This window comes from Saccostrea cucullata, unplaced genomic scaffold (genome assembly GCF_032062105.1).
Source record: "Saccostrea cucullata isolate Sc308-1 unplaced genomic scaffold, CSIRO_AGI_Scuc_v1 ctg4439, whole genome shotgun sequence".
In the NCBI taxonomy this organism is placed as follows: Eukaryota; Metazoa; Mollusca; class Bivalvia; order Ostreida; family Ostreidae; genus Saccostrea; species Saccostrea cuccullata.
The window spans coordinates 1-11,454 of NW_026933336.1; the positions used below are offsets into that span (position 1 = coordinate 1).

General features: G+C 32.9%; 1 protein-coding gene across 3 annotated transcripts; it reads left to right on the forward strand.

The window, feature by feature from the left end:
• Positions 1–2,950: 2,950 nt before the first annotated feature.
• Positions 2,951–10,139, forward strand: LOC134238011 (uncharacterized). 3 transcript variants are annotated; one of them, XM_062720140.1, is made up of 7 exons: positions 2,951–2,969; positions 6,835–6,926; positions 7,022–7,881; positions 9,147–9,307; positions 9,409–9,573; positions 9,694–9,796; positions 9,898–10,139. In XM_062720140.1, the coding sequence occupies exons 2-7, from the start codon at positions 6,862–6,864 to the stop codon at positions 10,098–10,100; spliced, it is 1,557 nt and encodes a 518-aa protein (XP_062576124.1). In that variant the 5' UTR covers positions 2,951–2,969; positions 6,835–6,861; the 3' UTR covers positions 10,101–10,139. The 3 variants fall into 3 exon arrangements, with proteins under 3 accessions (XP_062576124.1, XP_062576123.1, XP_062576122.1); XM_062720139.1 differs by lacking the exon at positions 2,951–2,969 and adding an exon at positions 4,030–4,048; XM_062720138.1 differs by lacking the exon at positions 2,951–2,969 and adding an exon at positions 6,243–6,645.
• Positions 10,140–11,454: the final 1,315 nt, after the last annotated feature.

Genomic DNA, 11,454 nt, shown 5'->3' on the forward strand with positions numbered 1-11,454 from the left:
AGATGATCGTTGGTTTTGCATTTATATATGTTTGTTACGTACGTGGTCGTTGGTTTTGCTTTAATGTATATTTGTTCTGCGAAAAGGTCTGTTGATTATGCATTGTATATCATTTGTTAAGTTTTTATGGTCATTGAAATTAAAATAATTGTTTGTTTTCTCATTATGGTAATTTTTGCCCTTTCCGCTGCCCATAAATAAGTATTTCTCCTTTTTAATATATAATTTTGAACAAAATATCTTATGATTGTTAAAATTTTTTATGTATATAAAGTTCAAAACTAACTGTTTTCTTTGATAACAGGAAATAAACAATATAATTCCATTTGCTTGTTATTTTTTAAGGTACTCCGATCATCAGCTAGGAAGGATAACTCTTTAATTTATAATTAAATTCAAAAGGTCTCAAAATGAAGCTTAAAAAATAATTCTTTTCATGCAATAATTTTCATTTTATGCTCTCAATATGCTTCAATGTTCTATGAAGTTTTAAGTGAGATTTTATAAAAAGTCGAAATTTTACATAAAATATTATAAAATTACATATTTAAAGGACTGGGGATTCATTTTCAGCTAACCATAGCTACCAATGTTAACGATATGAAATAAGTAATTTGTGGTGTTTTGCAATGATAGGAAAATCTTTATACACTTAGCCTTGTAAAATGATCGATGAAAATAGAAGAAATTAATGTAACTTATATGTATAAAAATTGTGCAAATTCTTCAAAAGCCTGGATAACTATGCTTTTAATTTCTAAAATGTTGTTGTTGATCAAATTTGAACAGCAAAATGTATAGTAGGTTTTTAATTCGCATTTCCTGAAAAATTATTTGAGATTTACTAATTTTGAAGTTGAAGCCTCGCGAATATATAAACCATTTCAACTTGTTAGATGAAGCCAATATCAAATCACACAATATATATATATATGTATATCCTCTATATATTTTATTTCCAAATCCTGCATTGTGCTCCCAATTATTATACAAAATCATTTATTCTAAGATCCCAATAAACTTACAAATCTTACATGATGACATAAGAGCATGCTTAGTCACTCCTTATAAACTTAAAACCGTGCAATTTTATTTTGCTTGCGTGATTCATCACTGCATACTGTGGTACACGAGGAAAGCAGCATCTTCCCAAGTCAAGAGTTTCTGATCCGCTCCGCTCCACATAAACCCTTGACCGAATAGGCTAAGTTTGACGGGATTTACTGTCACGCCATCTAGTGAGATTACATATTTTGAACTCTCCTGACCTCTGCTATTAGCCAATCAGAGTAAACGAATTCAACAGCGAATTCGAGATAATATTGGTAGTCGGTAATAAATTCAATATAACTCAACTAAAAAACTGAGACAAACCTTTAAAAGGGCTATCTAATGAAAAATACGTTATCCTTGGGACTAAAACTGGCGTGTTTTTCTATTTACGATGTAGTTTCAGTTTAAATAATACAATGATTTTGATTGGTTTATGCAAACGTACACGAGACCAATCAGAGAACGCATTTCTAACCCCGTCAAACTTAGCCTATTCGGTCAAGGGTTTATGTGGAGCGGAGCGGATCAGAAACTCTTGACTTGGGAAGATGGGAAAGCAGTTGTTTTGTCTATATATGGAGAAGCAACCACTTGCCTGTAGAGAGATGCAAATTTTGTCTTATACACGGCACTTATTGCCATTGAGCAGTGAGAAATCTTTTTCGTGCCAGCATCTACTGCGACACTAGACTTCAGTTTATACGGTCTCATCCGAAAGACCAAACTCCATGTCCCACATTGGAATTCGAACCCGCGAAGGATCAACTCCTTACTTAGCGTCTCAAGAGCAGACGATCTTTCCACTGCGCAGCGCGTAGCGAAAACCGAAGAAACCTTACTTTTCATTTTACAATAGAAATATACACAAATATACCATTGAACGCGTTATTCATATCTTATCAGAGGCGTAGTCACAAACTTAAAAGTGGGGGGGCTCAAGTCCAAAAGGTTCAAAAATTGAAAGTTCCCAAAAATCGAAAATCCTATTTCGTGGGGGGGGGGGGTAGTGGCCAACTTTTTTTTCAAAGGCAAGTTACTTTCAATTTCAATTTTTCTACACAATTTTATTATACAACTATGTATTAATATTATTTCAAAATAGCTGTGATTTTGTTCTTCATTAAAAAGTGGGGGGGCACAGACATACTCTTGCCCCCCCAGATCTGAAAGTGGGGGGGCTAGTGCCCCCGCTGCCCCCCCTGTGACTACGCCTATGCTTATGGACATGTTGGACATCTTTTCAGTTTCCTAAAAGAAAATCAGTGAAGTCAAATATACTGAAAGGAAAAAGAAACGCATTGTAAACTTTTGAATTAAATTAAAACTATTACTAGTATTTCGAATACGTTTGTCATTATTGTTATCACACATTTTTATTCTTTGTAAGAAAGTCTCAACAAACACTTGCTACATTTTCCCAGTGTGAATTGCTAAATACATTACGCATGCGACGCTTACGTACGCGTGTGAGAGTAAAATCGACGTTAAAGTTGCCAAGCTCACGGACCAAATTAGTGTATAACTCTAATGCATCGTTTAGCATTACACAATGTGATCACAAAATTTTCATCATCAATTTGCGCGTGTTTTTAGCATTTTATCACTTTCCCTACGTGACGCTATACATTTCATGATCGAGTCATTTTGAACAGCGATTTAAGTGTTAATTAAGTAACCTAAATGCACATCAGACCAATTTTCGGCCACATTGTCAAAAAAATTCTCATATTTTGTTCTAATGCGTTTCATTCAGTATAAAATATACGACAAAATCCACTCAAAAGATTTAAGAAGAAAATTTGAATTATTTTTTTTAATGGCGGATTCAGACACAGGGACAAATGGATGGACAGATTCAGATGAAAGTTATAGTCCCCTGTGGTTTCATCTGGACTAATAAACAAAGACAGTACAGTGTAAGTTAACCGGAAAAAGGTCCTTAAGCTGAAAAAAGCTCTAGTCATTCATTCGCATTTCATATTTTGTTTACTCTCTAAGACTTACATTGTACGGAAGAAGGTAAAGATTTATCAATGATAATAATAAATAAATGATATTGAAAAATAAAACACTTTACACATATATGTCGATCCTCATCTATCTTATTTAGAGTAGTAATTGTATTAATATGTTTTACGGTATGACCGTTGGGGCGAGCGCAGTTATGTACCATCAAAAACCTGCACACATGACACATGAACTGCCTATCATTCAAGAAAAAAAGAAAGAAAACAAAATAATGTAAAGAAATCACTAACCAAACATCGGGATCGAGATTCCGAACTTCTCGGAAGTTTCCGACAAAATCGGAAATACCCGAACCGTTAAAGTGACCAAAATATGACGTCAGATAAAAAGTTCTGTAGACTTAGGAACTAGGAAGCAAACGATGGTTTGCTGGCATGGGAATTGCAATAAATCGTTGTTTTGTATTTTTTTCAAGTAAGGTGTTGCTATGTTTAAGCCACGTTGCTATGTACCGCAAAGGATTACTGGGATTTTGGAATTTTTTCACGCGGTGAGATAAAAATTTCTTGGAACAATGTGCAGATTTCAACCCGAATTTCCTACGTTCGTACACGTTAGTTTATTGAGCTCGCTACGCGAGCGGCGCTTCGCGCCGCCTCGCTGCGCTCGCTATAATGATTTTTTAAAAAGGTTTTTTGGTGATTAATATAAACATGATCACTTTTTACAATTAAAATCAATTAGTGTTATGTTTCAGGATGAGGTGATTTTATTCCATGTAACAAAAAAAATGCTGACTAACTTGCAGGTTTGGTAACTTCCAAAAACTAGAAAAACGCTAGTATACCAAAGATAAAATTAGAAATTATTTAATGTACATGTACATTTGTTTTATATATATATAGTTTTTAGGCACATGCAAGTACGATAGGGATGTAAGAAAATGACATACATCCTTTTTCTCCTTCCGTATCCTGTTTTCCATTTAATACAATGTTATCTTTTTTTGACATACTACACAGTGAAAGTAAGTTACTTTTTTTCTTTGTGTCATTAGTATCGAACTGATTTTGTCTTAAATGAAACTTGTTAGTTTATACATTGTATTTTAACAGCTCGAATGGTTTCAGCGGCTTTAATGTGGATATTTATCTGAACCTTAAATTTAAGAATAAATATTTACATTTGCAAATGTTTTCCTTTACATAACACTACTGAAGGCAAGCGTTTTTATAACTGTGTAAATACAGGTTTGGGGTCAAGAGGTCATAGATGTGCGTTTGGATAAACGTTCCACGTAATTTCTCTGTGACGTCATAAAGGGTCGACGCGCGTTTAGTGGATTACATACATGCCGTTGGGTTTGAAAAATTAACGCATTTCACACGTTAAAAGTAACAATCAGGCAAATATAAAGTATGAATAAGTCACAAATGTAAATATAAGTAATAAGGTATCATTTTTTGAGTTTTATTGAGATGTAAAACGGGTTGACACATGATCAAATCTTCCATAAAGCCCTTCGGGCTTTATGGGATTTGATCACGTGACCAACCCGTTTTACATCCCAATAAAACTCAAAAAATTATACCTTATTTCTTAAATATCATTGTTATAAGCACTTCGGGTAGCCGACTCATTTATGAACAAAATTTTCTATACATGTACATGTATAAAATAATCTGATATCAATTCAAGTATTTTACAGTACATATTAAGAATTTTTATGAATTTAATTACCTTAAGCATGAAAAGTCAATGAAGATTTTATTGATAAAAAGAATAACTCGTACATATGAGAAAAAATTTATAAATTAAAGGATGTGTAAATGATTTTTTTTATAAATTATGTTCTGATTATAATATTTTGAACTGTAGCCGCCTAAACAGAAGAGATGTCAGGATACACATTCGAGAAATTTTTTGTTTGGATATTGAAAGCTTTTCTAACGTTTATTGTGTTTTTATGAATCTATGTACATTATTTACTTTAAAAGGGAAATTTCAAAGAAATATGTAACATCCGCTTTAACTCTAAACACAGTTACGTAATGCAAGAATTGTTTTGTATTTATGGAAGCCGAAAGGGCTTTTTATTGAAAAGTTTGAACGAATTATCTCGTAAGAACGAGTTTTATCTCTGTTAACAAATAAGTTATCTAACTTGTTTTTACGAGTTGACTATCTCATAAATTATAATATTGATTTTGTAATGAATACAAAGATTGTCGTCAGTAAGGAAGTAAATTATTTAGCATAAAGACATTTGTATTGATATAACAGTACAATTTTTCCAAAACAAAAATCTTGATAATTAAACCTATATACCATTGTTAAAATTAAACACGTAAATAAAGATTATGTCTTTGAGTGGCTCAGATTCTCCAGTTTCAAATTTAAGAGTTAAACACCGCAAGATTTCATTATTTTTATTGACGTACATGTACGTACTGGTCAAGTCTAAAATATGATTATTTGATATAAGGTAGCACAAATCTGACCATAATCTATCTTCATGCAAGCGCTATCAATAACGTATGAGGGGGCCTGTTGATATTTATTGTTATATATACACTGTATATAATAGTGTGATTTGCATACTGTCATGTAAATTTGTGGTATCTGATTCTTCAAGAAACATTTCTTCAAAACACCATCACCTGCTGAATAATGAAGCAACATTTTCCAGCATAGCTACAGCTAGCTGATACTGTTTGACAACGGATGATATTTTAAAAATATATATATTAATATATTGACTGTGAAGAGTTTATGCGCACAAGGTTTACTGTTACGTGTATTTGTATGAAATATTCAGTTTAATATGATAAATTTGCATGAAGTTTAGTTTAACGTTTAGATTTCCACCCCTCGAAAACCATTGCAACTTTACACACAACTGCAATATTTATTTTTAAAAAAAAGGAGTTAGGGTTTTACGCATGGTTATGAGGTGATATCAGCTTTTTGAAATGGTGGTATTTCTAAATGGCAATAATTAACGAAACGGGGCTTCTCACAGTTATGCGTTTCCTTAAACTGATTTTTCTAGGAAAAGAATGCGAGTGTCTTGTAGATAAAGTTTGTTTGAATTGTGCATAATAAGGCGTTTAACAAAAGACATTATATACCAGTTAATAACCAGTTTATTACCATATATCAATGAAAAAATCCTTTTAAAATGGAGATTGTCCAAACCAGAAAATCTTATTATGTTGAGGATTAAGGGCAATTTTTTTCAGCTGTTTGGGGTTCTTTTCAATTTACATTTTTTATGGTAAAAAGTTAAGTTTAAAAAAAGGGGGACTGTGAGTTTGTGAATATGAATAGGAGCGTAGATGAGCAATATGTGTTTTTGATTTTCAATTACACTCAGCGGCAACATGAGAATTAAATCGCATTTTTTTTATATTACAAAAACCTGATTCTGGAACTCCTCTTACATTTAACACATTTCAAATACCGAATGGAAGCTGAAAATCAACTCGCAAAAAAGTGGTGCTCAGTACACTTTGCCATGTGCAGGGAGAATATATTTTGCTTAACGGCGAGGATCTCAATTTAAATGATATTATAAACAATGACAAAATGACAGGATTTGGGAAGTCGGTTTTTCACAGTTTGGTCAGTTTTAATTTTTCTTTCAATGTCATTTTTAAAATTGCTTGTCGATTTTTTTTTCTGACTGCCCCCTCTACTTCAATTTCAAATTTCAACAAATTACAATAAAGTGCAACAGATGTTGACCAGCATATTGATTATCACTATTACTACGCCGTAATCAGTATTGATTTTTTTTTCTTTTTTTAACAGTTAACGTTTTAAAAAGTAGGATACCTGATGTCATCAGAGTTTAATTTTAAAAGGCTATTATGGGCACATACTTTGACAGGTTTCTTCACCTGGTAAGTTTCCAGATTACTATTTTTTTTTATTGTTGCTTCACTCTCAAAATCTCGTGGTACTTTTTTTTTATTTATGTGTACGTGTCTACCTCTAGCTGCTCGATTTTGTGGTGTATGGTCATTCAGCATAAAATGCAGGAGATCCAACACATCTGCCAGATGGAGTTTAGAGAAATAAAGAAAAGGCAAAATCATTATGTGAGTTCAGTGAACAGCTTAGAAGCAGGGTTACAAAGTGTTAAACTATCTGTAAACAGTCTGGCTGAGTCAGTAGCAGAGCAAAGGAATCTAGTCAAAACGACAATGGAAAGACAACTTCAAATTAGCAGAGACCTGACAAGATGTTCTGAAGATTTGCTAAACCTTCATGCAAAACATCCATCATACCCACAATCATACGTTGATAAGGCAAAAGATGAACTGAAACATCACTTTGAGGCCGAAAGAGGAAAGATATTTGAAAATCTTTATGAAGAAAAAATACGCAACTTACATGAAATAGTTGAAATACAATTTATCAAATATAAATCTCCCAAAGAAGTAAAATATAATTCATCTAACCAACATTCATCTGAATCACATTTGACAAAGAATATTCTGGTACCAATATTAAACGATTTAAAGAGATCTATGAAGAAGTTGATGATGACGTCAAAAAGCACCTTGCACTATTTGCACAGACTCTTACGTCAACAGGTCTCAGAATTAGCAGAGGCAAGACTTTGGACTGTTAGACAAATCCAGCAAAAGTTTAAACATAATGGAAAAGTTATGGATGCTTTGAATGTACATTTGAAAAGTAATAAGAAAGGAATATTGTCTTTAAATGATACGATTAACTCATTGAAAAGCTTTTGTTTATCTTATCCAAGTTTTGCATACAGATGTGGACATAAAATAAAAAGGAAATGCATCAAAGGACCGGATGGAATGGAAACGTTGCAATATAAACCTGGTAAATATATACGAGGGTTGTCCCGTAAAATCGTGGACAAGTTGTCTAGTTTGAAAAATAATCATCACTGCGTTCTGAAATTTTCACCACTTTTTAGTAGATAAATTATAAATATACATAGCAAATTTCAAATAGATATATGCATAGGTAAACAAATTGTGATATTATATGTTATGTATATCGCCCTACGGCGCACGGATGATAACGTCAAAGTGTCTAAAACAGCGTCACGTTTTATCTTTGCTAAACTTAAAGTTGGATAAGCCCCACTTAAATTTAGAAATTTTATTGATTTACATATGTGAGTATCTATGACCAGTTAAGAAACCAATGTGGCACACTCATGCGATCTTCTGAATATTTATTAGCAAGTTACAGACAGTATTCTCACCATCATTCAACTAAAAGAGAATCTCACATCAACGGTCGACAGTGACAGCGTCCTTTGCTATTACAAATGGCAGTCTGTCCATATGTTACATGTATGTGCTATCTGGGGACTCGACCACGAAGATTTCACTAAGAAAACTTTCATTTCATTTATATACTAAAGATCTGGTGATATTTTTCATATTTTCTTTCTTCTGTATTCATTTAAAGTCTCTTAAGGCGTCATTACAACATCCTAATCTATCTGAACTGCTCTCCGGTGCGCCGTAACGTCATAAAAAGTCGCCATTTCTCGTGTATTGTGTTTATTACTTTCCCATTTCAAATGCTTGGGAAACTGCCAAAAATTAACCAAATGCCTTGAAAATTTTAAAAAGACAACAGAATTGATTAAGAAATAAAATTAGGATAATTTTCATCCTTATCTTATGTATTGAAAACTTTTATTACCAATTAATTCTTATGTCTTCTCTAATATAACCTTGCTATTTTTACCGTGCGCCGTAGGACCATACCTTGTGCACATTCAAGCAGAATAGAATCTTAATTTTTGAATATATATTATCAAAAACATCATGATTCACTTAAATATGATGAATAAACATTTACTGAAAATTTCAGCTTAGTGCGCCCATTACTTTTCGAGAAAAACGTTTTGTCCACGATTTTATGGGACAACCCTCGTACATGTACATTTCAAGTACTACATTTAGACGCACATGAAGAGGTTGCATCACCTTTTGATCGGCCACACTCCATGGTCGCTCAGCATTGATCAATTAGAAATAATATTTCGTAGTCCAAGTATTAAAAAAAATTCTGTAAAATATTGAAAATAACCATTTTTATATCCATATTTTTTTTCTGTTATGTAGATGGAATTTGGGATTTATTAATAATACCTGCACTACTAGTAATAGCATCGGTGGTTTATGTTATTTGGACAAACAGGCCAAGCGGTAATAAAGAAGTAGTTAAGCAATGGATGGAGAGTTCTTTAACTAAAAAGAAACCCCAACCCATACCTGAATCGAAGGTGTTGAACAAAATTTCAAAGATGCAGCCAAATATCCCTGAATATATCAAATCAGTTTCCTTAAGAAAGAGAAAGATTATTGTTTTGTTTATCTATTTTAGGAAAACCTTGAAAATTCGCTATGTGTCGTTTGTTTTGGATATGGATCTGATAAACAGAAGTATGTACATTTGGCCTCGGAGTTGATGGGCTCAGGGTTCTCTCTACAAATGAAGAAAGTTGTAGTCAATTCTACAGAAAGTCTGGAAACTCTGCCCCCATCAAAGGTTGATCAAATTTACGCATTCTATCAGAACATTTTCTTATCGGTACAATTACATGTATCTTTATGTTTTAGACACAAATGTGCCTAATTCTTCTTTTAAATTGGAATTGAATTTATTCAGGTTATTCTTATGTTTGTGGATTACAACGAAAGGAACCTAATCATAGAAGAAGAACAGGGAGGTTTGAAAAGAGAAACTCTGTTGATGCTACAAGGAACTGGTGGTATGGTATTTTCATATAACTGAAAAATAAAAAAATAACTTTTTGAAGAATTTTACTAACATAATTATTCAATTCATAGTGACTTAAATGGCGCTTTTCAGCTGAGGTAACTGTCGTTTACTGTTATGAGCTTTCTTCTAAGCATCTTGATGAAGGACGTCTTTTTGCGCAGAAGTTGACTGTCGTTGAAAGAATGAAAGAACTCAGAGAACTGCGTGACAGGAACTCCATATTTAGTATCTACAACACATTCAACCCGACACAGAAAGAAGTCTTCCGCTCTAAGCTGAAAAATTCTTGTTAGCACGCTATTCTATATATAACAATAAAACATCGCCGGGAATATATTTTTTTCCTTATTTGTGCTTGGAAGTGTAGTCAACTTTACTTCCATTCAAAGGTTTGTCTAAAATAAATCTTCAACAGATTGTACATGATGCAGCAGATATGATTACAAGGTTTCATAGTTTGTGTATTGGCAGGTTAAAGTCAAGAGGGTTGTGTCATCAATTTAGGTGGAAATAAATGAACACAGTTTTACCGCAGCTACCTCAGACGTGTTGTTTAAAATTAAAATCGTTAAACAATATAGATACATGTATCATATATCAAAACCACTACCTTTATCCCATTATCTGTACACACAAGGGCAGCTAGAGCCTCAAAGCTACCATTGAAAATATACATGTTCTTTAGTTTGACAATGCGCTACTTAAGGAGGCTAGGGGGTCAACAAATTAACCACAAATTAACCACCAGATTTAATATATTTGTTTAGATACGGTATCTTAAGCTGTCAACATTTTAGTTTTAAAATTTGATCATTTTTGTATATCTTTATATGGAGCTCTTCTTTTAAAGGAGATCGAAATAGTCTGAAAATGGCTGTCACCCCCCAGCCTCTTTAAAGATCTTTTGATCCAGCATTCTATTCAATCCTTTTTCAAACATTAATTTAAAAGGTGCTTATTTGAATTTATTTTAAATCCCTGGAAATCCCCGAGGTAGAATCAGGTGCCTAGCAGGAGTAAACATACCCTGTTTATTGGCCATCTCCATCGTAAATCCTATGTATTGTGTAAATAGACGAAACTGTAGTCCAATCCATTATCAAACAATTGGTAAGAAACAGGAACCCCAAAAAAAGACTCAGTGAAAGGTTTTATTTGCTATCAAAGTCATTATAACGACCAAAGAATTTAGGAAATTAAACGAGGTTGTAAAATTTCCTGTAACATCAACTGATATACCAGTAGCCTGCTGTTTTAAAAGCTGATTGTACTCAGAACATGCTCTTAAATATCGAACAAGATGGGAGATGTACATACCACATGGTGATTGCAGGATATTACTACATAAACTAGAGGATGGAAAAGTTGAAATCATCTCGTTTGTCACACAGTTTAGTTGTTAGTTCTCAATCGTTTTTTGTTAGTAAAATATCCAAACATGAAACAGATGTTTCAGACTCGTAGGATGTCATCTATTTTAAGTTCACTGGGATATATCGATTCGACATATAAATGAAAATAACTAGTTGTTATTGATAGTACATCGTCCATATATTTAAATGTCGAGTTGAAGGCCACAGCAAGTCTTCTTTTCAGTGTGATTCAAAAATGTTATCAATTTTCTTTATAAAGCACCCTTAATAATGT

Bases quoted from the DNA above. Each gene is read 5' to 3' on its own strand.
- LOC134238011 (XM_062720140.1), top strand. From the start codon at position 6,862: ATGTCATCAGAGTTTAATTTTAAAAGGCTATTATGGGCACATACTTTG. The intron at 9,308-9,408 runs GTGTTGAACAAA...TATCTATTTTAG, and splicing joins AACCCATACCTGAATCGAAG to GAAAACCTTGAAAATTCGCT. The intron at 9,574-9,693 runs GTTGATCAAATT...GAATTTATTCAG, and splicing joins AAACTCTGCCCCCATCAAAG to GTTATTCTTATGTTTGTGGA.